General features: G+C 50.1%; 1 protein-coding gene across 1 annotated transcript; it reads left to right on the forward strand.

Annotated features, from left to right (window-relative positions):
• The first annotated feature begins 1892 nt into the window (after positions 1–1892).
• FBXO21 (F-box protein 21) lies at positions 1893–26260 on the forward strand. Its single transcript, XM_066562190.1, has 12 exons — positions 1893–2112; positions 4580–4715; positions 7331–7425; positions 9085–9206; positions 10838–10984; positions 11480–11613; positions 11839–11975; positions 12763–12939; positions 13605–13737; positions 16718–16908; positions 17810–17967; positions 21008–26260. Exons 1-12 carry the CDS (start codon positions 1901–1903, stop codon positions 21184–21186), a joined length of 1821 nt encoding a protein of 606 aa, XP_066418287.1. The 5' UTR covers positions 1893–1900; the 3' UTR covers positions 21187–26260.
• Positions 26261–26353: the final 93 nt, after the last annotated feature.

A 26353-nucleotide genomic window follows, 5' to 3' on the forward strand; every position in this document is an offset into this window, starting at 1 on the left:
CTTGGGAACACAGCAAAAGCAGCCCAGACAGGAGCTGAGAGGCCTGGAAATGAGGAAGAAATGAGAAAGGAATAAGAAAGAAATGAGACAGTGGCCGGGGCAATGAGGCAGAAACATGGACATGGCTTCTCCCATGGAAAAATGATCTTCCCATGTAAAGGAAAAGGGGGCTTATTAAAAAAGAGATTTTTTTACATGGGCAGGGAGTGGTTTCCCACTGGCAGAAAGCAGGGTTAGGTGGCACAAGGAGAAGGAATTGCTCTCTGGGAGGGTGGGCAGGCCCTGGCACAGGACATTGATACTTATTGATCCACTTCAGGTATTTCTACCTATTGATGAGGTCCCCTCTGTGCACCCCTTTAGGTACTGGTATGTTAGAGCCTTAGCTACTGAGAATTTTAGATTTTCTGTGCTGACAGGCACTGACCCTCAAGAGAACACTGCATTTGACCTGAGGCCGTGGAGAAGGCTTCCAAAATTGAATGAGGTCCCTTTTTGGCCCCATTTCCAATATCGATCACATTGATGAGATCCCTTTTTGGCACTCCATTTCCAATAGTAATACACATTGATGAGATCCCTTTTTGGCACCTCCTTTCCAATACTGATCACATTGATGAGGTCCCTTTTTTGGCACTCCTTTCCCGATACTGTTCACACTGATGTGGTCCCTTTCTGGCACTCTGTTTCTGATATTGATCCCTTTTTGGCACCCCATTTCCATTATTGAACACACTCATTCAGTCCCTTTTTGGCCCCCATTTCCAATATTGATCATACTGATGTAGTCCCTTTTGGCACTCCATTTCCAATATTGATACACATTGATGAAGTCCCTTTTGGGTAACCCCCTTTGCAATACTGATCACACTGATGCAGTCCCATTTTGGCACTCTGTTCCCAATACTGATACACATTGATGACGCCCCTTTTTGGCCCCCATTTCCGATATTGATCATACTGATGTGGTCCCTTTTTGGTTCCCCCTTTCCAATATTGATCACATTGATGAGGTCCCTTTTTGGCACTCTGTTTCCAACATTGATCACACTGATTCAGTCCCCTTCTGGCCGCTGTGTCCAATATTGATCACACCAGTGCAATTCCTTTTTGGCACTCCATTTCCAATATTGATCCACATCGATGTATTGGCTCTTTCTGGCTGCTGTGTGCAATATTGATCACACCAGTGCAATCCCTTTTTGGCACCTACTTTCCAATATCGATCCACATCGATGTATTGGCCCTTTCTGGCCACCATTCCCGATACTGATCACACCAAAGTAGTCCCTTTTTGGCACCCCCTTTCCAATACTGATCACACCGATTCGGTCCCTCTTTGGCACTCAATTTCCAATATTGATCACATTAATCCCTTTTTAGCACTCCGTTTCCAATATTGATCACATTGATCCCTTTTTGGCCCCTATTTCCAATACTGATCACAGCGATGTGGTCCTTTTTTGGCACTCCGTTTCAAATATTGATCACATTAATCCCTTTTTGGCACTCCATTTCCAATACTGATCACATTGAACCCTTTTTGGCACTCCGTTTCCAATACTGATCACGGCGATGTGGTCCTTTTTTGGCACTCCGTTTCCAATATTGATCACACCGATTCGGTCCCTCTTTGGCACTCCGTTTCCAATACTGATCACATTGATCCCTTTTTAGCACTCCGTTTCTAATACTGATCACGGCGATGCGGTCCCTCTGTGCCCGCCGTTCCCGGTACCGGCAGCCCCCCGGGCCCTTTCCGTCCCCGCCGTTCCCGTCACTTGTCAGACGCTCCCTTGCCCGCTCTGCGTTCGCCGCCGCGGCCGCACTTGGCGGACGCTCCCCGGGCCGCCCCTCCCCGGAAGCGCCGGCGGCCCCGGAGCGCAGGTAAACAGCCAAGATGGCGGCGGAGGCCGCGGGCCCGGCGGGGCCCGGCACCGGCAGTGGCGGCGGCACGGGCCTGACGGACCTACCGGGCGAGCTGCTGGAGCTCATCCTCTGCTGCGATGTGCTGGGCGCCGCCGACATCGGCCGCGTGTCCTGCACCTGCCGCCGGCTGCGCGAGGCGTGCCAGCCCCGCGGCAAGGTGTGGCGGGAGCGCTTCCGCCTCAGGTGGGCAGCGCCGCTCGGCCCGGCCCGCCCGGGCTCGGACGGGAGGGAACGGGCACCGCCGGCGTCCCGCGGCACCGGGGATGGACAGGCCGGGCTGGGAGGGTCGCGTGGGGCGGTGGAAGCGCCGCCGTCACCGCCCGATCCCTTCGCGGTGAGCTCCGCCCGGGCCGGGCGAGCCTGCGGCGCTCCGGTGGCAGCGGGCGGGCACCGGGCGGCACGGGAGGGAGGCAGCTGTGAAGGCATCGTGTCACCCCCTGCCATGGGCAGGGACACCGGGCCCTGCGGGTGGGAGGGGGCTGTGAAGGCATCGTGTCACCCCCTGCCATGGGCAGGGACACCAAGCCCTGTGCCAGGCTGCTCCAGGTTTATCCAGCCGGGCCTGGAGCACCTGCAGGGATGAGGCGGCCACGGTTGTGCTGCTCCGAGGCTCCTGCAGGGCTCTCTGCCCTTCCAAATCCCCTGGGAAGGGCCCTGCTGCTCGCAGGGGATCCCCCGTGGCCGGAGATCAGGTTTGTGGCCCTTTCCACACCGGGGCCCGTGGATCCCCTGCATTCCCAGGGCCAGCCCGGATTGGCCTCCCTGACCCCTCCAAAACTGCCAAAGCAACAGCCAAAACCCATCTCAGGCCTGATGCTGGACAGCAGGGAGGTGTTTATGCCTGAGGATTTGGGGAGAGCTGTGCTCACAGATGCCCAGGTCCTTGGGATGGGGTTTTGCTGCTGTTCTGTTGTCCCCAGGGGCTGTGCTTGGTGGCACTGTGCATAATTTGGGATGAAGGGTGGCTGTGACACTGGTGGTGCTGTGCTGGTCTCAGCAGTCCTGGGGGCAGCTCCTCTCATCCCCTGAGGCTGTCCAGGCTCATCTCTTACCTGCCTTTGTCTGTGCTGGCACAGGAAAAGCAGCAGAATTGCTTTCTCTCACTGCCAGTTGGCTCCTGAAATTCAGCTCAGCCCAAATGTGGGGATTGTTCCCTTTTCCCCCCTTTCACAGGGGTGAAAAAGCTGCTGAGGAATTACAGCTTCCCCACTGCACCAAGCCATGGCTCTGGGACTGACTTTCAGCAGTTCCTGCAAGTGTCAGCCTGGTTGGGATCCAGCAGCTGGAATGGGATGTGGTGGGTGATTGGCACACGTTGCTCCCCTCCTCTCTCCTTGATAATGGAATTTTTGGCAGGAGGCTTCACCCTGACCTTGCCATCCTGGCTGGATTCCATTGTGAGCAATGGCACTTTCATCTTTCCAAAATTCCCACTGTCCTTCCAAGCCATGAAATTCTCCTTTCTCCTCCCAAAATAAAGGACTGTGATAGTTATTGTGAGGTGGCTGCATTTCAGCAGTAGCTGAAAGGCCAGGGATTCATCAGGAGAGAGGTTGTTATATAATGTGAGGTTATTTGACTTCATTGTGTGGAGACAAGTGCAGGGGAGTTTTATGATTAACCAGCAGTGAAATACCTTCCAGGTGTTGTTTGGACACTGGTAATAATTATTATACAGGAGGAGTGATTTCAATATTTGGCAAATTAAATCTATAAATATATATATAAATATATATATATAAAATCTGAAAAAAGCCTAAGACAAAGGAAAATGTTTTGTATAAACCAGTAATAATGAACAGCATTTCAAAATGTGGAATAAATCCCCCAGCAAATGAGAAGAAACCCCTTTCTCTCAGCTTCATTTCCAAAATATTTCCATCTGTGTTTATTCTTGTTCATGTTTCTCACACAAGTGATCCTGGTGTCTTCACAGCAGCAGGAATTGCAGTGATGGCACCTGTTTTATGGCACAAAGCTGTGTTGTGGCAGCACACACCCACTTTATTCAAAAAGGTGCTGCTAACAGCCCCCAAAGCATGCCCTGAAGTTGGATTTTCAGCTGAACCTTGAAATTCTGGATAAGCTGTGAAATGTGTGGTCTTTGAGTCTCAGTAAAGGAGGGGTTTTTTTACAGGAAAGCTGTGAGGTGGTTTTTGGTTTTTTTTTCCAAACAATTATTTCTTGTCTTTTGTCAAAGTGCAGAAGCATTTAGCTGTCACAATTTGACTTCAGGTTGTGTTTTCCTCCCCTAGATGTTGCCACCAGCAAGGGCAGTGGAGGGAGCTGTGTTTTTAATGAGCTCCCTGAGGTGGTAGGAAGAACACAGGACAGAGAATTCCCCTTCTGTTCAGTGCCAGGTTGGCTTCCTTCTTTGTGGTAAACTCTTTTAATTATAAAACTGAAGCATTTAGGATGTTTAGGCATTGAAATCCTGGAGTGGGAGCCTCTGAGGGCTTCAGGAGAGCTTGCTTTTAAATAATCATTAATGCACAGCTGCAGTTGGGGAGTTGTGCTTTGATGTCTGAGGTAATTTAATACAATTTAAAGCTGGGCAGTGTCTGGGCTCTGTCTCAGCTCCTCAAATCGTTCTGGAGGTTCTCAGGGAGGTGAAATATTAATGCTGCTGTTGTTTTGTGTGTGTGTGCAGGTGGCCATCCCTGCTGAAGTACTACAGCCACAGTGACAGTGTCAGCTGGCTGGAGGAGTACAAGGCACGGCACAACGCGGGGCTGGAGGCACAGAGGATTGTGGCCTCCTTCTCCAAAAGGTTCTTCTCAGAACATGTAAGTCCTCCTCTCTTTGTGGGTGTGTGCAGCAGCCCTGCCACTTGTCCAATAGAATCATTAATAAAATCATTAATGGAATCATTAAGGGTGGAAAACACCTCCAGGATCAAGTCCTGAACCGTGTCCCTCAGCACCACATCTTCATTTTCTGAACCCTTCAGAGGACCTTCAGAAAGCCAGAGCTGACATTCCTAAATTCCCTTAGGAAAACAAATCTTGCAAGGAGAAGCTGAGAGCAGCACAGTGCAGGTGTCTGTAGGGCTGCTTGTGCTGCTCTCACAGCTTTATATGGACAGAAACCAGAGCTCAGAGAGGCTGAGATTTCTCACAGCACCCTGGGATGGCATCTTGAGGACACAAAGAACATCATTATTATTATTATTGTTGTTGTTATTTTCAGAAATGTTGTGGCTTGCAATTGATGCAGCCACAAGAGCCCATGTTGTACCCTTGGTCTGCTGCCAGAAGGGTTTAGGCTGAGCCCAGCACTGGTCCTTGCCCCAACCCAACAGCAGCAGGAGATTTTCATTCCAAGGGTCCAGAAAACTGAATTTCTTTGAAGGACAGCAGTTGCACCATTTCCCTAAGCTCATTCCAACCCTTTCCATTAATCAATTTTTCCTAATATCCAACCTAAACCTCCCCTGGAGCACCTTGAGGCTGTTTCCTCAACACTGCCTGAGCATTTACATCACCAGGGTATATTCTTCTTTAAAAATCCTTAAACCATTCAAAAGTTGTTTATTTCTTAGAAGGGTTTTTCCTTTTAAAAACGTGTTTATGTAGTCTTTATTATTATTTTTATTAGGAAAAGGTTCTTCTTCCCCCAGTGGGTGCTGGGCACTGCCCATGCTCCCCAGGGCAGTGGGGACAGCCTCTGGCTCTGCCATAGCTCCAGGAGCATTTGGACAGCACTGCCAGGGATATGATGGGATTTTGGGATGTCTGTGCAGGGTCAGGAGTTGGACTGAGTGATCCTTGGTAGCTTGGGATATTCCATGATTTCATAATAATTCACAGATTCACCTTCCTTGATTGTGATCAACTCTTTTCATTAGTTTCTCTTGCCCCTCTCTCCACATCACCTCAACTGTGCACTCAGAGATTTTGTATTTCCTGACTTTATGTAAAATGCTGAAACACAGCCAGAAGGGGAGAGAGTTCCAAATCCAGGGGTGTGTGGAGTGCAGCACCCCCTGGGATTGCATTCAGCCCTGAAAGCTCTTTGCTTTTTGCTGGGAGCTCAGCCCTGGCTCTGGGAATTCTGAAGGCCACAGGGTTTTGTTGACACAAAGCACAGCTGCTGTTCCTCACTGCAGACCTTGTGCAAGGACGAGTTCTGAGAGCTGTCCCAAGCCCTTTGAGTTCAGGAGCAAAGCACAACAGGGCCACTCAGTTGCAAAGTGTGTTTTTGAAGTTCTCCAGCCAACCATGACCCTGAAATGCTTCTGTGTTCAGTGAGGAAAAGGTGAAAATGTGGTGTCTCACACTGACATGCACATGAGGCAGGAGTATCTTGGCTGCTTTGCTTGGTAGCTGTGGATTTTGGCAAGCTGTACAGCTGGGTCAGCCTGGAATTCTGTTAGATCAATAGAAATACTGCCTGTAACTTTGACTGAATTCAAAATCCCACCCAGGAGCCACTAAACAGCCCCCCTTTTATGGCTCCTGTGCAGAAGGAAGGCAGCAGGGCCAGGTGGGTGTTTGATGTCTCCTGGCTGCTCTGTTCTGCAGCAGCCACACATTTGTCCATGGAGAATTGTCAGAGCATTAACTGGGAGAAGCAGCTCCTGGATTCCTCCTGTTTTGATCACATATGCAAAGACCATGGAGAGACCATTAAGCAATGCCCAAAGGCCTCATGATGAGAACCATCTCCTGTGGGGCCAGAAACTGCAGCTTGATTCCCTGCTCAGAGCTGAGAAGGCTTTCAACCCATACATGAGCCCATATCCTATAGTGAAAAGCTTGAAAGCCTGTTTTTTTTACAGTTCAGCCAAAGTTTAAAAAGTAATTCTGAATTCTGGAAGAAAATAGCAGTTCTGAATATAGATGCAGAAGTGGTTGTTGCAAAAAATAAAGGCTCCTGCTCTTCATTCCTTCACCCAGGATGAATCTCCTGCAAAGAGGGGTGCATGGAGGGGTTCAGTCAACCCCAAGCAGAAGTTGATTCCACCTTAAAATCACTTGCAGCTTGTGCTTACCCTGCATAAATGTGATTCTGCTGGTCCTGAACTCAGCATCATAGCCCTAAATGCTATGGGCTGAAATTGGGCTGAAATTGCTATAGAATGGGGCTGAAATTGCTATAGAATTGGGCTGAAATTGCTATAGAATGTTCCTGGGGTTCTCAGTGGATTCATAAATCCATGAACACAAGCATCATAGCCCTAAATGCTGTAGAATTGGGCTGAAATTGCTATAGAATGTTCCTGGGGTTCTCAGTGGATTCATAAATCCATGAGTACAGACTGGGAGTATTTGGGGAGCAGGACATTTTGAAGATCTTTAATAAATTAAAAAAAAATAATAATTAATTTGTTTTTGAGACTTTTTCTGAAGTTATGGGAGAAGCTGTTGTGCTGTGCATGACTCCTTGTCTCCTTTGCCAGGTGCCCTGTGATGGATTCAGTGACATTGAGACTCTGGGGTGCCCCAGCCATTTCTTTGAGGATGAGCTGATGTGTATCCTCAACATGGAAGGAAGGTAAGAGAGGGCTGAGAAATGGCAGGGATTTCTCTCTTTTCACCAGTTCAAGGAGAAAAATACCCTGGTTCATGTCTGACCTCAGCTTCTGCCCTTGGTCACTCAATAAACAACACCCCCAGGCTTGCTGAGGCCTGATTTCACAGCAGATTGAGTATTTCCAGAGGAAACCATGGAAACTTTGTCCCACCAGAGGAGATCCTCTGGCTTTGTGGTGCTTTTTGTTGTTTATTTCCTTGCCAGCTCGTGGCATCTCTTGGGACATATCCCATGCACCCTCAGCTCTGCCTAAGCTGTTCCCATCCTCTTGTTCCTTTTTGATTTAAGCCTGGGTCAGTTTGCTGAACTGATTTTCAGGATTAAGTCAGAGCACCAGAGGGAAGCAGGAATCCTTCAGGACTGCCACCCTGAATCCCTGTTCCCTGAAATTCCAGCTTTTTCTTTCCTTTTCTGAGCTGGGGTAGGTTGGTCCAATTTTTGTCCCCAGAGAAGCAACTGAGTTGAATTCAGCCACTGCAAAATTTGCAGTTCTGTAAATTATTCAGCCAGGTGGTAAATAAAACTCCTGGGTTTATCTGCCTGGGTAATCTCATCACCTTGATTAACACTGGGCAAGATGAGTATGTTTATTTGAAGGTTTTATTTGCTTTATTTGAAGGTTTTTCTGCTGGTACCACCTACCCAGGCTGGGTTTGGTGTGATACAAAGCTGTGAGAAATGTCCTTAATGGGGCCTAATAGCCTTGATTAGAGGGACTGTTAATAGGGCTTGAAAAACCCCAACTGGAATGGCAATCATCTCATTTTTGCCTTTTCCCATCCATTTTATTGCCTGCTCTATTTGAGCTGGGCCTGAGCATCTCTCATTTGACAACTGGTTAAAAAGCTTTTGAGGCTTTGCACTGGCCAAATGCCTCCCCATAAAGCAGAATTGATGCTAATTACACCCTGATTAAGCTGTAGTCAGTGCCATTCAGGAGCATTAGGCTAAATCATCTCCCTGGAAGATATCCCAATAAAGCAGTTGTCCCTATTGAGGATCCCAGTTTATTGGAAGAAGATAAAATATTATGAATTTTGATTGCCCTGCTGTCCAGGAGAATGGAGAGACTTTAGAAAGTGATGGGGCTTTGCTGTAAAAAGTTTTGGAATTGTGTCATCTACAGAGCAACTGTTGATCTCCTCCTGCCTTTTCAGAGCTACAGAGTTGCTTTTCCTCTGGGGAATTTTGTTTTTCTTCTGAATACTATTGGACTGACATTCATGTCCCTCATCAATCCATTTTTAATGCTGGGAGGATGCTTTAGGAGTGGCTCTGGAGAGATACAGTCAGACAGAGGGTAATGTTTTATGAATGAAGTACAGGATTTTAATCAGATATTCCTGAGCTCCTTTAATTAGGATCTGTGTTGTTTCCCCTGATAATGTACCTTCTCAAAAGGATGTATTGGTGATGGGATGAAAATTGGAGATGATAGGAGCAATGTTTTGCAAGTTGTGTGGCTTTTTGTGATAAGGATTCCCCTTTTGGCTTGAAGTGACAGTGCTTGTTGAGAAAAACAATAACCCAAACTGTAAACTTGGATTAAAACTTAAACCAACTGTTTACCCTTCAAATACCTATTTAGAGAAATGCTTCCTCTTGTGTTTAACTGTGCAGGAAAGGTCTCACCTGGAAGTACTATGCAAAGAAAATTCTCTATTTCCTACGGCAGCAGAACATACTAAAGAACCTGAAGGAGTATCTGCAGCGCCCCACGGAGAGACAATCCTTCCTGGAGGGTGAGTGCTGGGCACAGAGCCCCTAATGCCAGCTCTCCATGCTGCTTTCACCTGCAAGGAGCCTGCCTTGCTCAGATTCCAGCAAACCCTTGCCTAATGGCTCAGAGTTCAGGCTGGATTTTGGATGTGTCTGGAATCTTTCCCATCCCACAGCAGCATTGCATCCAAATGTCAGGATGGCATCAGGTGCTGTCGGTGCTGTGTGCTTGAAAAATCACCCCTGGACAGCTGGGCTGAAGGCAGAAAATGGTAAAACACTGCAGCCTTGAGCAAGGTGCTGAGAAAATGAGTCTTGAACAAGGTGTTGAACAAGGTGCTGAGAAAATGAGCTGGAGCTCGGCATCCTCATTACTGCCATTGCTGCTGTGGCCCCTGAGCTGATTCCCAGTCAGTTCCCTGCTTTCCCCTTCCCAGGAGCTCCTCAGGGAGCAAGCAGAGGGAATTGTTGTAGCCTGAGCACTGGGAGTGTCTCAAGAACTGAGTGGTGGACTTTGGTGGGAAACAAATCCAAGTCCATTCACATGGTGGGAGGGCACTTACACCTGCTAAGAAAGAAAAAGCTCTTTCTTCTGCTGCTTCTGCTCTTCATGTCCTCAGTCTGGTGGATTATTCTTCTTCTGTCTTCTGAATGGCTCAGAAACTGCCAGGAGCTGTAGAAGAGTCCCTTCCTCTTGGTACACACTCCAAAATGTCCCTGAAAAAGGACAAAAGAGGCTGGAACACCAAAGCTGGTTCTTGTTAATGCAGTAGACTTTGAAGAAGGGGCTGTTAGGGCAAGAAGGGAAAGCAAAAAGTGTCATTTTCTAGAAAAAAACAAATTAATTATGAGACTTAGTCATGTGGGTCACACATATGTGTGGTTTGTCTGCCATGAACGTGCCTTTGAAGCAGCAGCAGGAGGTGTTTTGGGAATTTCAGCACAGGGAACACTTTGGGAGGACAAGAAGGAGACATGGGGCCCTGCTGAATTCCTTGGTTTACAGACCAGTCATGGACATGCTGACAAAGCCTTGTAGGAGGCTGGAAGATGTATGGTCCATACAAAATCCTTGCAGCTGATTCCAAAGATTGAAAAGAGGAGGCTTTGGAAAGAGCAGTGGTGCCAAGGAGAAGGTTCTGTGAAAAGAAAATATTTTCCTGGAGGGGCTTGTGCAGGAGGAACACAAAAGCTTGTTCTGTTCTGTGTTGTGTTAGGAAGATGGAGAGCAGGTGTGGAAGAGAAAGATGAATGTAGCAGATAAGGAAATGATAAACAAGGATGATATGGAGGGTGTGACAGGGAGCAATCAGTTTGAGTGAAGCTGGGATTGTTTCAGGCTCTGAATAAAAATCTCTGTACCCTGGGGAGATGCCAGGGGCTGCAGAGCTGGTCAAGCCTGACCCAGCAGCACTCCTGCTCGAGGTACAGATACCTTTCAGCGTGGTGGAGAGGGCAATTCTGAGTTCAGCTGGAAATTTCTCCTGTCAGCTCACTCTGTGCATTTTGTGTATCCAGGAGATGACTGCAGGTTCAGACACTGGGCTCTGCTGTTCTGCTGCAACCGCTCGCTGCGTGCCTGGAATGTAGAGCAGGCAAAACCAAGCAAAGAAAAAACTGAAGTCCTGTTTCTTATGCAGTTTGTTTTTTCCAGGTGCTGTTTTGATTGATCAATACTGTAACCCCCTGTCAGACATCTGCCTGAAGAGTGTCCAGGCTCAGGTGGACGATATCACGGACAAAGTGCGCAAAGTGCTGCGGACCAAGAACCCCAGGCACCCCAGCTTGGCTTCCAAGGCAGGTACTGTACAGAAATGTGCCTTCCTGCAGAGCCTTCCTGCCCCTCTGCACAGCTGGAACAGCTGGGGAGTTGTGGCAGCTTAGAGAGCTGTTGTTTTTATCCCCTGGCAAACGAAATTGTGACATTTACTGAAGCCGTCATTCAAGAAACAGCTGTTCAGTAGCCCAGGGTTCAGTCCATCTGATGCTGAAAGAATTGGGAGGGGAATTCTATTTTTTCCCATTTGTCTCTGGAATCTTATTAGTCCTGTTATCTACAGCTGAGCTGTGGGACTGGGAAATAACCTCTTTCCTGCTCATCTCAGAAAATCATCAGTGGAAAGGTGCATGTTTATCATCTGCAAAGGTCAGGCAGCATCTTGCTCCTTGGTTTTATAAACACTGAGTAATTTCTGGCTTCCAAGGAGAGACTGAACCTGCCCATGTGAAGATTTCATTGCATAAAAGTTGAGTGCTCTTGTTTTCTCTGTCTTTATTTCACTGCATGTGTTTGCAGGAGAGGTTCTCATTCCAGAAGTGGAACTTCAGAGGCAGGTGCTCGATGCCATGAACTGTGTCCTGTATGAGCAGCTGAAATACAAAGGAAATGAGCTGGATTACTACAATTCCCTGAATTCCTACATTCACCAGGTATGTGTGTGTCAGGCAAAAACTGTGAGGCTGCAAGGCTTGAGACACTTTATTTGTCTGAATGTAGCCAGACAAGTCATTCTCTGTGAAGAACAACTCTTAAATAAATCTGTTATCCTTCAGTGCATATTCTGTCAAGTTGCATTTTCAGCTGTGAAATCAACCCTTGAAATTCATGTTTTTCTTAAGTCCCACTTGTGTTTTTGTCACATTTTTCTCCCCCAGGTTTTGATCCGCAGGACAGGAATTCCCATCAGTTTGTCTGTGCTTTATTTAACAATTGCCAGGCAGCTGGGAGTCAAACTGGAGCCTGTCAACTTTCCCAGCCATTTCCTACTGCGATGGTGTCAAGGGAAAGAAGGGTGAGTGACCTGCTGAACTCTGAAATTGTGCCCACAGTGACAAAAACCAGAACTTATTTACAGCTCCACACCTGTGTGAGGGTGTTTAATTGTGTTCCATCTGCCTGTTCAGAGGGAAAAAACAGATCTTTAGGAAAGATTTCCTAGAACTCAGTTCTGGTGCTGCTGAATGCTAACAAATTTCTTGCTCTAGACCTAGAGGAGAATGTTTAGTTATTTTCCACATGGAATTATAACCTATACAGAAGGAAAAACCAGATCTTTAGGAAAGATTTCCTAGAACTCAGTTCTGGTGCTGCTGAATGCTAACAAATTTCTTGCTCTAGACCTAGAGGAGAATGTTTAGTTATTTTCCACATGGAATTATAACCTATACAGAAGGAAAAACCAGATCTTTAGGAAAGTTTTCCTAGAACACAGTTCTGCTGCTGCTGAATGGTAACAGATTTCCTGAAATAATAATACCCATGAGGTGATGTGAGAATTATGGAAAAGAAAGAAGGTACCAAGTAATCTCTGTTTGGAAAGGAGCTGGGAAATGAAGATGTTTAGGAAAGTTTTCCTGAAATTCACTTCTGCTGCTGCTGAATAATAACAGATTTCCTGAAATAATAATACCCATGAGGTGATGTGAGAATTATGGAAAAGAGGAAGGGTACCAGGTAGTCTGTGTTCAGGAGGGAGCTGAGGAATGAAGGTTGGAAGTGCTGAGGGATGAAGAGAAGCAGCAAACCCTGCTTTACCACGAGACCCTGCTCACAGTTTGTGCTCTCTGTTGCCTCCTCAGAAGCACAGATATTTTTGACTACACCTACATTGATGCCTTTGGGAAGGGGAAGCAGCTGACAGTGAAGGAGTGCGAGTACCTGATCGGGCACCACGTGACAGAGGAGTTCTATGGAGTGGTGACCTCCAAGGAGGTGCTGCAGCGCATGGTGGGGAACCTCCTGAACCTTGGCAAGAGGTGAGCTGGGGATCCATACCCTGGGAAAAAGGACCTGGGATGCAATATCTGAATGTCCAATATTGCTGCTTCCAAAAGGTGTCACTCACCTCATGAGATCATGAGAATTCCCTGTGTCACAAGGCATTTTAATCACCTGCATGGAAACAAAAATATTTAGTGAAAGAGTTCCTCTCAAGAAAATAGACAAGATGTTTTATTTTCTCTGTGAAAAGCTGATAGGGACTGTCCAACTTTTCCTGTCATGTGGTAGGCACAACCCCCATGTTCAAATGAGCAGAGATCCTGTTGGTGTGTAGAACATCAAGTTTTGTTTCCAAATCCTCCTGATAATCCCTTTCCTGAGCAGCCACAGACAGACTCCCAGAAGTGGAAGGATTGCTGTAGGTGTCAGGGGAACAAAAGGAAATGGCTTGGGGAGTGAATTCTGTGTGTGGGATTATCTGACCCAGGAGAAGAGCAGCGGGTGGGAGGGCAGAGTTCAGTGATCAGGTGTGGGGTGCTTTTCCTTGTAGCAGGCTGATGTGCTGGGTGACAGTCTGTGCTGCAGTCACTGCTGGGAGCATGCTGGACCTGCAGCACCATTCTGGGGGCTCCCCCTGTCCCTGGGAGCTCTGGGGACAGGGTTGCAGAGCCTCACAGGTGAGTTTCCTTTCTGCTGGCAGAGAGAGCACTGACCAGTCCTACCAGCTCCTGAGGGACTCCTTGGACCTGTACCTGGCCATGTATCCAGACAATGTGCAGCACCTCATGCTCCAGGCCAGGTTATACTTCCACCTGGGAATCTGGCCAGAAAAGGTACCTGGGCACTCAGGGGAATGCTGTGGGGAAGGCTGAGCACTATTAACACTGGGTTATTGATTTTTGGGCTATGTCAGCCTGCATTACAGTCTGCCACAAGTTGTTTCTGTAATAAATGCAGTTGGAGGAGTTCTCACATTGCAGGGAATCAATTTGAAGTAGGGAGAGCGGATGATTCTTGGCTGTTTGTCCTGGGGGAGACTTGGGAGCAGCTTTGAGTCATAATTTATGATTTACAGCTTGTCTTGTAACCAACACCATGGACTGTGAGTTCTTAGAGCATCCTGTGCCTAAATTGTGGTAAAACTCCTGCTGGGCTCCTGGAAAAAGAGCAATTACCTTATCAGAAAACTTGAGGAAGTTATCTTTTATAAATTAAACCAAAGTTGTGCTTCCAACTTTGGCCACACAGTCTGTGAAAAAGCAGCTTGATATTCCTGTCCTTGGAATTCCTTTTCCTTCAGGGTAACAACTCCAGTCCTGTTATCTTGGGAGTGTGAGAAGGAAGGTGCTGAGATTTACAGGTTGCTTGGATCATCCAAGGCTTTCACTGAATCAGGGAAGAGCCTGTAACTCAAAAAAATCGGATTTTTTTAGTGTGTCACTGCAGCACAGAGGTTTTTCCTACTCAAAACTCCCTGTGCTGCTTCAGTGGAGCCTGTGCCAGTTCCACCTGTGAGATTTGGGAAGGGGACAGGAATATTGGCTGCACAGCTGAGCAGGAGCAAAGCTCTTCCCACCAAATCAACTGGAACAGCACTGCTGGAGAAGCTCCCTCCTTCCCTTTGAAGAGCAAACTGTGCTGAGCTTGCCCTTCCTTTATTATGGCAGCAAATTTTAGGGTCAGCACAGTAAAACCAGCACCAAAAATTGTGTATGGGAGGGACTCACTGAGCTGGACATAAATAGGGAATACTGAAAGATCTTCCTGCCCCTTCCTGGCACTCAGCACAGTTTGGAGAGCACCAGATTTGGATTTACAGAACCCAACCCCAGGGCTGAGTTTTACTGAGCTCTCTGCACCAGCTGCAATGCAAATGAGCAAATTTGGATTTTTCAGGATTGTATCCAGTCATTCCAGGCTGTCAGGCAGGATTGCAGCTAACCAGAGAGAATGCTGGGTCTGACAGGACACAATGTACCAGCTTTGACAGGAGCTGCCAGATTTATGGATGGCTAGGAAATCTAAAAAGTCCTGCAGAGCTACACTTAATGTTGCCCTAAATATTTGTACATAACAGTAAATAAAACTCCCAGGAATCTCTGGCAGCTGTGGTTACTTCCTTCCTTTAGGATTTTTCAGGATTTTCACATCCTTCTTAATTCTTAATAGAATTAAAGTGGCCAAGGAGCCTGAGCTGTGTTTCTTCTCATGAATTACTCACTTGTCCTTTATTTAAATTGATTTTCCTCGATTTTTGGCTGCTGTTCATGCTGAACAGCCTGAGATTTCCATTCCTCTTCTGCTGCTGCTCTGAACTTAATGACCACACCTATGATCAAGGAGACAATCCTTTTTCCAGGTGCCAAAATGTGGCAGATTTTGGGACTTGATGTATTTCATGTTGAGACAGATACCTGTTTTTTCTCAAAATGTTTACTCAACAGATTGGAGTTTTTTTTCCTTGCTTTTACCAAAAAATTTAAATTTGCTTTGCCTGCCTCTTAACAAACTCAGCAGCAGGTGCTCTGATGTTGTGCCAGAGGGTGTTGGGAGGCTGGAATTGTGGATCTGCAGACTTTGCTGCTCTGTGTTCTTCAGTCATCCTGAGACAAGCAGCTTTTCTGTCTTCTTCCATGGGGAAGCATCATGGAGGTTATTTCCATTTCCTCCTGTGCTGCCCTATTTTTGCTCCTCACAGACATGCTGAGAAGCTCTTTTAAGTTAAAATATGAGTTCTCAAGAGCACCAGAAGTCACCTGGAACCACTTCCCAGCAGCATTTTTGGGACATTGGGAACTGCATTCTCATGACCAGAAACCTTGAGAGGTGCTCTGTGGGCACTAAACAGGACATGATGAACTCATGGGGCTGAGTTTTAAGGAGCTGCTGAGCTCTCCAGTGTCTTTCCTGAAGCTGGGAGCTTTACAAAGAGAAAAGGAATAAGAACAGGCTGTGTGCAGGCTGAACATGGAGCTGTGGCAGAGAACAGTGTGGAAGATGTTGTGGCAGATCTCAGGGCACTCACATGCAGCTGACTCCAGCAGTACATCTGTATGTGTTTATGTCTTGGTTTGAACAGCCAGGTGTCTGCTAAGGAAGGCAGGAGCCTCCCTTGAAATGGAAAATGCCAGCCCCTGCCCTCCAAATTGTTATAATTTGGAAATTAAGGGGCTCTCAGGTAAAGATATGGGAATAGGAATGACAGTTCTTTACTAGGAAAATTAAAAATACAAAAGTACAAACAAACAAACAAACAAACCACTGCCAGAGTCAGAGCAGTCCCTGTCCCCCTGTGTGTCAGGGGGGTGGCACAGCCCCATCCCATGGGGGCTCAGCCCTCCTGCAGTGCCAGCTGTGGCTCTGCTGGAGCAGGGATCCTGCACAAGGGGGGAGTTTTCCTCTGCAGCTCCAGGGCTGCTGGAGATGGGCCTGGGCTCCCTCTGGCCATGCAGGGCAGCAGAAGCTGCTCCTCTGGCAATGCACTGGGCAAAGGCTGCTGTGCTGTGCCAGGCTCACATTGGATCCAGGTAGGAATGCTTGGCTCCTGCCCTGGGCGCAGCATCTCCCCATGGGATGCTGGAATTGGATCAGCCCTGCAGGGACACTCAGTGGCCATGGACAGCAGAGATCTCCTGCAGGGAGGATTGGCTGGGGGAGAGATAAAGGAAAAACTGCCCCAAGAACAGCAGAGAACTGCCCCAGCTCTGACAGATGGGGACAGAACACACAGTTCCATCTTCTAACCTAAGCCAGTTTATAAGTTGTGCTGCTGCAGGGACATGTCCTGACCCTGTTTTTGCTGTGGTTTGGAAGGTCCTGGACATCCTGCAGCACATCCAGGCCCTGGACCCATCCCAGCATGGAGCTGTGGGGTACCTGGTGCAGCACACCCTGGAGCACATCGAGCGGCGCAAGGAGGAGCTGGGCCCTGAGGTCAAGCACCGCTCGGATGAGAAGCACAAGGAGGTTTGCTTCTCCATTGGGCTCATCATGAAACACAAGAGGTGAGCTGGGAACCTTCCCCAGAGTCAGCTCTGTAGCAGCAGAGCAGAAGGGTTTGGGCTGACAGCACTGAGATGTGGTTCAGTGCCAAGGAGGAGTGGGAAATGCCAGGCACGTGCATCTGTCCCGTGCAGGAAAATGGGGGAGGCTCTGGGAGTGCCTGGAGAGAGCAAATGTTTGCACTGCAGAGAGACTGACTTGTGTGAGTCATCCTCTGTCACACAGGTAACATCCCCAGAGCACAGAGCTCTCCAGGAAACAGCAGCAATCACTTAATGAGGGACTGTGCCACAGAGTCAACTTCAGAATTGATTCTGATATTCCCAGGACAGTTTGTGGATGTTTCCCTGTGCTCTCATTGCCTGTTCCTGCCTGCACTGTGTTGCTTTGGCTACTCCTCTGTCTCTGGACATATTTGACGTACAGAGCATATTTGAGGGGCATCAGCAGTGATAGTTACAGCACCTCACAGTTAACCCATGAACATTCTATAAGTAGTGATGGCTTTGTTCTCAGTGTTGGGGTTGCCACATCTGTGTGATGAGCACAGAAGTAGTTGCACAGCCCAGCAGGGTGGTTGATCCTTATTTATTTCTTCCTTCCTCTTCTGGCTGCTTGACTTCCAGGCTCTTTGCCATTCTCTTTTCTTGCTCACATTTGATTTTCCTTTGTCTTCAGCTGTTTATTCCTGTCTGTTTATCCAGTCATTCAAAGTCACTTCCCTCCACCTTAAAATACAAACACAAAGTCTTTCTGAATTGTTTTTTTTTTCCTCCCTCTTACTCCTCTCCTCCTTGTGCCACCTCTCAGGAAGTTCCTATCCTGTTTGTGATCTGTTAATCTTGAGGAAAAAGAGCTGGCCCTGGAGTTTCCACAGCCTTTGTGTGCAATTTCTTGACTCAGGTATGGCTACAACTGTGTGATTTATGGCTGGGATCCTGCCTGCATGATGGGCCACGAGTGGATCCGGAACATGAACGTGCACAGCCTCCCCCACGGCCCCCACCAGCCCTTCTACAACGTCCTGGTGGAGGATGGCTCCTGCAGATATGCTGCCCAAGGTGAGCAGGGGCTCTGCCCACATCAGGACAAAGGGATGCTTCATTGGTTAATTAAGTGTGGTTAACGAGCCTTGTAAATGTGGAGGTAGGAAGGAAATGATCCTGAGTCATGGCCTGCTCTGTTTGCTCTCCATGAAATCAGCACTGCTGGGATGGCCATGAAGGCTCACTCTGGTGTGATCTCCTCTTGCCCCAGGAGTGTTTTGGACACTCTGGTGGTGTGAACCTTGATTGCTGCTCTGAAAGAAATAATTCAGCTTCTGCTGGAGGCTGAAGGTCAGCCAGCAGCTCCCAACAGCTGTGCCTTGGACAGGACCTGGAAATGGGATTTAGTGAGGGGTTGTGGTCAGGACATGGCTCTGGCCACTGTGCCAGGATCCCAGGGGACACAGGTAACCTGGCTGTTAGTGCCACCTTTAACCAGAACAAAAAGGAATGTCTCTTCACAAGTGCAAGGAGGTGTAGAAATCTCAATGTCACATGTGCTTTATGCAACAAACCATAAGAGGAAACTCTTGTCTGGTGGTCAGACTGTGTGGTTGGGATACAGGAAGAACTGTTGAACTGAGCTTCTGAAGAAAATTACAAAAGAGAAACACCTCTGTGACTCTGTACGTTGTAAAAATGTTAATTTGCCTCGTGTTTGTGTTCCCCCTGTGACAGGGAAGTCCCATCCAGGCAGGGCAGCTGCACAGCCAGAGTGTGTTTGGCTAAGGGAAGATGTGGATGCTGCTGGAGAGAAAATGCTGACCAAAATGCCCTTTCCCTTCCATCCCTCATCTTCTGTCCCCTGAGTGTGACAAGAGGTGTGACAAAAGGTGGTTTTACAGGCAGGGACATTCCTCCCTCTGTAAAGTGCAGGTGTTTCCCACTGTCCTGAGATTGGCTTTTTTTATATTCAGACACCCAAAAATATGAAGTGGCAAATGCTGATGGCTCAGCTCAGGCAGGGCTTGGCCTCAGAGAGTCTTAAACCCAGAAATGCTCATGTGCCAGGAGTTGATATTAAAATGTGCATCTTGGTAATTACCTAATCAGGTAATTGTCCCCAGTGCTGCTGGGGCTGAGTCATCACTTATCTTGTGTCTAATGATGTTTAAACAAACAGAACCCTGTCTGGTCCCGCAGTTCTTGCAGGGTAGGCTGACACTGTTATCTCTGTGTAGGAGCCACTGCTATCACTGCATCTCTGTGGCCTGCAAGAGTTCTGATATTGCTGGGGAGAAGTGAAGGGTTTGTTCTTGCTGCTATTGATATCCCTACTAAAACATCCTCAGATCATTTGGGAAGGATTATTTCATATCCTTCTGACCTGACTCTGGGGAGGGAGGGAGGGAGAGATTTTGCTGAAAGAATCCTAAACAAATCCTCATATGGAGTTTAATTTAACCAGCTCAGAAATAACCCCAAGCTTATTATAGATAAATGTACCTCAGTTTGAGGCCTTCCTGGAAATCTGTGGGTTGAGTGCAGTTAATTCCAGAACTGCTGTGTTGTTCAGGGAGTTTGGTACCTGTCCACTCTTGTCTGTGTTTTGTTTGCTTTGTGACAGCACAGGAGAGAGATCTGTGGCTCAAAACTGCTTGTCAGCACCTTTGGGAGGCTCCCACCTTGTGCTGAACTCACCTGTGTCAGCCTGTTCCCCTGCCAGCTGCAGCTCCATCCCTGCTGTTCCATCCCTGCAGCCCCATCCCTGCAGCCCCATCCCTGCAGCTCCATCCCTGCAGCTCCATCCCTGCAGCCCCATCCCTGCAGCTCCATCCCTGCAGCTCCATCCCTGCAGCTCCATCCCTGCAGCTCCATCCCTGCAGCTCCATCCCTGCAGCTCCATCCCTGCAGCTCCATCCCTGCAGTTCCTGAGCACAGCTCCATCCCTGCAGTTCCTGAGCACAGCTCCATCCCTGCAGTTCCTGAGCCCAGCTCCCAGCTCAGCCATGCTGCTGCAGAGCACTCAGCAGTGCAAATTGTTTTTCCGCAGTGGTGCAGTATCCAGAAAGGTCCTTTGCAAGCCTCTAGGACTGCAGCAGGCTGCTGAGGCATGGAAAGCTCTGGTGCTGCTGGCTGCACACCCTGGCATGCAGCAGCTTCAAAGAGCCTGCATGGATTAATAGGAATTCTCTGTTCCCACTAATGAACTGGATTTCAGAGACAGATTATTCCTGAATGACGTTCCCTGCACCCCAGCTCGTTTCTGCCCTGCCCAAAGTCAGTCTTTGATCCTGATGCAGCTTTTTTTTCCCCTAGCTAATACTACCTGTTTTATCTGGCAGTGTGCTGGAAAAAAATGACATCATTTGGGGAGTGCTGCAGGGCTCCAGCCTGTGAGATTTACTCCCAGTCCCTGCTCTGCACTGACACTGCAGAGCAGAGCAGCCCTTGGGGTTCAGTGTTCAGGGGCCACCCTTGGGGTTCAGGGGTCACCTTTGGGGTTCAGTGTTGTTTAACTCTTGTGCCTAATCAGGTTATCTGAAGGAAAGGAGCTGCTGTGGGAAATACTATATGTGTCCTTCTTAGGGACTTTCACTGGACTTGGGGAAGTTTGGATTTAGGGAAGTTTGTTTTGCTGGAGGCACGTGCTGGGCTTTGGCATGGTGGAAACACAAGCTGAGGGAGGAAGGTGGGCTCACAAGGTGAGCAGGTGGGCTCACCTTGGAGCATCTGAGGGGGATCTCCCCTCAAACAGATCCCCCCAGGGCTGTGAGGGATTGGGGGAGCAGAGCTCAGTGCAGCAGCTTCTCCCCAGGCTTACAGCCGAGTCCTGTGACCAGCAGAGTGGGAGCAGCACCCTGCTCCTCCAGCCCAGTGCCAGGCAATCCAGGCACAAACCAGTTGCCATGTCCCTGGTCAGTGGGGCCATCAGGAGTGAGGCTCTGTGAGCACTCACACTGACCTGCTCTGCCCATTTTCCTGCATTAGGGTTAATTTTTTCCTTTCAAGCACCAGGTTTGGTGTTTCTAGAGACACAAACAAGGCCTGAAAGAGGCCCAGGGTTCTGCCCTGCAGTTCTGTGGTGGTAACTGCTGCTTCCCTTCCCTGGCAGAGAACCTGGAGTACAACTCTGAGCCTCGGGAGATCCCTCACCCCGACATCGGCCGCTACTTCTCCGAGTTCACCGGCCTTCACTACCTGGCCAACACCGAGCTGGAGATTCGCTACCCCGAGGATCTGGAGCTCACCCGAGCCACGGTGCAGAAGATTTACAGCTCAGGCAAGGAGTGAGTGCCAAAGGCAGCCTGGGGACAGAAGCAGCTGGAGTGTAGCTTTACCCTCTCTGCAGAACTTGTGTGGGAAGCAAGTTTGGTGACAATCCTTTGGCTTAATGCATTGAAAACTGCACTGAACTTGGAAACTGGTGCTACAGCATCTTCCCGTTGTCTGCCTGCCTGTCCTGGCCCAGGGGCACAGGGACACTTTGGGACTTGAGGCCCAGCAGGAGGATCTTGCAGGGACAGCTGTGCCAGGAGCGTTGTCCTTGGGAAGGATCTGCACATTCTGCTCCTTCTGTGGTAGCCTCAGAAGGTCAGCACAGCGAGATCCTGGTGTGGAATATGGAGGAATCCCCTCTTCCAGAGAAGGAAGTGGCTTGTCCTGGCAGTATTTTTGTTTGGCTGTGTCTGTCTGGTTTGGTTTGAGTGTGTATCCCATGCAGGCAATAGTTTTTAAAGTCTCTCACGTTTCGCTGTTGTCTTCTCCGGTCTGAATTTCTGGGTCAGGTATTGCTTCACCTCTGTAGTCTGATTGTTCCTAGAGCTACTTGTTCCAATCCTGAATATCCTTCTGGGCCTGGCAATATCCTCATGGGCCTGGGAAAGGGCTCCAGCCACAAAACCAGCAGCAGTGAGGCTGGTGAGCAGAGCACCCGGGGCCAGGTGGCCACCTCGCCAACAGCAGAGACTCCAACAGCAGAGGAGGAGCTCCTGGCCCTTTTCCATGCCTGCTGACCACACCCAGCCCATGTCCTGACCTTGTTCTTCAGTCTGTCCATCGTGTGTGTCCAAGGTGGGATCTGTGGCACAGCCATGAGTGTTCCCAGAGGAGTTGGAGCCTCGTGGGGATGTTTGGTGGGACCTTGAGTGACTTCGATGGACGTGGAGCTGCCGCTCGCTGCCATCTCCAATTTTTTTTTTCCAATAGGTATTTATGCAATACAGTGGAATGATGACTGGAACCTGGCCATCCCTGGAGTCAGCCAAAGCATTATGGAAGCAGGATATTAATTGCTGCAGCTTGAGGCCTTCTTCCTTCTTGCCAAAAGAAAACGGATTCTAGGGGGGCGCAGGCTTGGCTGCCTACAAGGGAAGAGCTTTAGCAGCTCGAGGCACATGACTTTTAACCTTGACTGAAAGGCCCAGACAGAACCACTGCAGAAGGGGTTTTCCTCTGGGCTCAGGGGCTGTGGGGTGCAGAGTGACACAGTGTTTGTGCATATCTTTGTGGTTTCTGAAGCAATGTGTGTAGAGTAGCTGCAGCTCGTGTCTCCTGTCACTGTCCACTTGCAACACAGTAATTCTTCTCTCTGAGCTGACAATTAGGGCCCTGTAGAGGTAGGTGGATGCTCTTTAGTCTCTTATGCACTACAGGTATCTCCATGTGGAATCACAGCCCTCCTCTCCAGCAATGCCTGCCCTGCATGTCACCTCCTGCAACCCTGAGCACTGGTTTGCTGTGGAAATAAATGCTGAGAGCCCAGCACTTTGGTGGTGGTGGTCTGCAGGGATCTGGGGCTCCAGGAGGAGCAGCCTGTGGGGAGAGAGTGAGGAATGCTGAGGGGGCTCTGCTCCAAGCAGAATTCTGTCTTTAAAGAGTCAGAATCCAGAATGGTTTGGGCTGGAAAGGACCTTAAAGCTCCTCTTGTTCCATGGGCAGGGACACCTTCACTATCCCAGGTCTGTCCTGACAGGAGCCTGGAGGGAGGGAGGAGTTCCCATGGTGAAGCAGGGTAGGGAATCCTCAGGCAAAAACCCTGAAAATCCATCTCTCGTTTTTGAGGGTTGGAATAGACCCCAAACCTCCAACCCACTGTGAAAGCAGATCCCAAAAGATTCCTGGCAGGGATGCAGGGTTGGGAATGGGGCTGGGGAGTCCCAAGGTGGCTGAGGAGGGGCAGAGCAGGGCTTGGGCTCCCCATTCCTGTTCCCAGCTGCCAGCAGGATTCCTGGGGGTTTGTGCTCCCTTCTGCTGCCACATGGGCCTCTCTCCAGTGCACCCAGGGCATGACAGAGCTCACAGGAGCCAGACAGTTTCCCTGGGAGCTGGCCAGTGCTTGCCAACCCACCTGGGGAGCTGCTGCTGGGGGCTTCAGGGTCCCAGAGCTGCCAGCAGGGCCCTTTCTGTCCCTCTTTGGGCCCCTCTGTGCTCATATCCTGAGAGGAGCCTGGCCCAGGAGGAAGTGTGGGAGCTGCTGCTCACCACAGACTGGTGTGCTTGAGCTGCAGGAGGGTTGGGTACTCAGGAACTCACCCTGGAACCAAATCCTCATCCCTCTGGCAGGGGTTTTGGAGGAGCTGTGACCTCAGGCAGCTCTGGGTGCTGCCCACATCCACACCTGGGCTGTGGGTGTTGGGTCACCCAGAGCACCAACACAGCCTTGGAGGTGCCAAATTTGGAAAGATTGGGCTGAAAATTTGGAAATACTGATTCAATGTGTTTTCCACACAACCTCAGCCCAGGGGCCGAGTCAGATTTTGGGATTTGAGACAAACCCAAAGGGAATGCTGAGTTCCCTTGGTCTCCCATTTGGGATGGGTGTCCCCACTGCCTCCAGTGCTGCTTGCCCTGGGTGGGGTCTGGTCTTGGGGAGGAGAAACTCCCCTGTGAGCACCTGCTGCTGTGGGAGGCCTCAGCCCAGCATCCAGGGTGGCCAGGAGAGCTGGAAACCCCCAGGATACATCCAGGGAAACTGGAAACCCTCAGGATACATTCAGGATGACCAGGGAGAGCTGGAATCCCCCAGGATACATCCAGGATGACCAGGAAAAGCTGGAAACCATCAGGATAAATGCAGTGTGGCCAGGGAGAGCTGGAAACCCCCAGGATACATCCAGGATGACCAGGGAGAGCTGGGATCCCCCAGGACACGTCGAGGGAAACCTGGAAACCCCCAGGATATATCCAGGGAAACCTGGAAACCCCCCAGGATACATCCAGGGTGGCCAGGAAAAGCTGGGAAGCCCCGAGGATACCTGTGTGTCCATGCTGGAACAGCCTCTTGGAATGCACCTTGGAATGCACATGCAGGGCCCAGCACTGTGGGAACACCTCTGTGGGATGCTGGGGTGACATTTGGGGTTTGCCTGTGCCCCTCCCCTCCTGGCAGGGCAGGCACTGCCACCTTTTCCCCAAGGGGACAGCAGTGGATCCCAAAAGCTCCTTGTGTCTGTGCTGATGTCTGGGTGCATGGTGTCCATGTTAAAGGTGGTGCTGATGCTGTCCATGGGGATTTGTCTGTCCTGTCTGTGTGGAGCCCTCCCTGGAAGGTTTCTGTGGCTTTCTGGAGAAGGTGGAATTGCCTCCCCTCTCCCACCAGGTGCAAAGCCAGGCCAGGTCTCTCCTCTCCTTGGGAGCAGGGGGTGAATTTCCTGCAGTTCATGCCCTTCCCTTCCCTTCCCACCCGTGCTGGGGACAGAACAGCCCCAGTGCTGCATGTGAAAATCCAGGAGGTGAAGGGAAAAATCCAGAATGGGGGAAGAGGAGGCTGAGAAGGGGCAGAAACAGGGAGTACTCCCTGTCTGGGTGGAGAGGGAAAGCCAGGGCTGGTTCCAGGCTTTGCCACTGGGTGCTGGCACTCAGGGGTGTTCCAGGCAGAGCCATTCCCGGGCAGTGCCATTCCCAGGCAATGGCATTCCAGGCAGTGCCATTGCCAGGGGGCAGTGCCATTGCCAGGGGGCAGTGCCATTCCCGGGCAGTGCCATTCCCAGGTAATGGCATTCCAGGCAGTGCCAATCCAGGGCAGTGCTATTGCCAGGGGGCAGTGCCATTGCCAGGGGGCAGAGCCATTCCCGGGCAGTGCCATTCTCAGGCAATGGCATTCCAGGCAGTGCCATTCCCAGGGGGCAGTGCCATTCCCAGGGGGCAGTGCCATTCCCAGGCAATGGCATTCCAGGCAGTGCCAATCCAGGGCAGTGCCATTCCCAGGGGGCAGTGCCATTCCCAGGGGGCAGTGCCATTCCCAGGCAGTGCCATTCCCAGGCAATGGCATTCCAGGCAGTGCCAATCCAGGGCAGTGCCATTCCCAGGGGGCAGTGCCATTCCCAGGGGGCAGTGCCATTCCCAGGCAGTGCCATTCCCAGGCAATGGCAATCCAGGCAGTGCCATTCCCAGGGGGCAGTGCCATTCCCAGAGGGCAGTGCCATTCCCAGGGGGCAGTGCCATTCCGGGCAGTGCCATTCCCGGGCAGTGCCATTCTCAGGGGGCAGTGCCATTCCCAGGCAGTTCCATTCCCAGGCAGTGCCATTCTCAGGGGGCAGTGCCATTCCCGGGCACTCTCCTGGGGGCAGCAGCATCCCCGGGATGTTTCTCCACCCTTGGAGGCCGAGCTCTGGCTGTGCTGCTGCTCCGGGCCAGGCTGAGGAGCTGCTGGTGCCCTCCAGCAGCCGAGGGACAGGGAGGGGCAGGGAGGGACAGCTCCTGGATCCTCTGGGGAAGCTCTTCCAACCCCTTTGGAGCCATCCTGGCACAGCCGAGGGCTGGCACTGAGGCCTCTGACAAACCATGGGAGTTTGTCTCCAATCTTTGCAGGAAAACCAAGCCCCAGGAATGTCCAGACCAGCCAGCCCTGCCTGGGGCCAGGGAGAGCTGTGGGGGCAGGAGGATGAGGAGGAAAGGGCTGCTCTGGGCTGGAGAAGGGTCCCTGGGATCGCTGGTCCCTTCCAGGCCACCTCCACCTGCTGTCTCCAGGTGCTGTCCTGACCCATTCTGGGCATCTCCAGGGCTATCCCAGCTCTGAGGGCCCTGCCTGCCTCCCTGCTGGCTCTTCCCCCACAGGGGACACGGGGGCTGTTGGCAGGGACAGAGTGCTGCATTTATTTCCCTCCTCCTGCCTGGAAGTGCCTGGGCTGGGCAAAATTCCACATTGGATGGAAAATTGCTGGCCCAGGAATGGAGGGTGAGGAGCCCTGAGCCCCAGGGCCCCTGACAATGACAGCTGAGGTTGCAAGATGGGGGCATCTCTCCTTTCCCCGTTTTTATTTATAAACAGGTATTTTCCTGGACAGCTGGAGGCTGGAAATGATTTCATTCCTTTCCTGTTTATATTTGGCTTTAAACAAATAAACAACTCTGACTTGCTACCTACTGCCGGTGTGCTGTGCTCTTTGAGCTGCTCCCAAACCTCTGCCTGCCGGGAGGGTCCGGTGCCTGTCCCCAGTGCTGCTCCTGGCTGGGCTCT

This window comes from Molothrus aeneus, chromosome 18, assembly GCF_037042795.1.
Source record: "Molothrus aeneus isolate 106 chromosome 18, BPBGC_Maene_1.0, whole genome shotgun sequence".
Taxonomy (NCBI): domain Eukaryota; kingdom Metazoa; phylum Chordata; class Aves; order Passeriformes; family Icteridae; genus Molothrus; species Molothrus aeneus.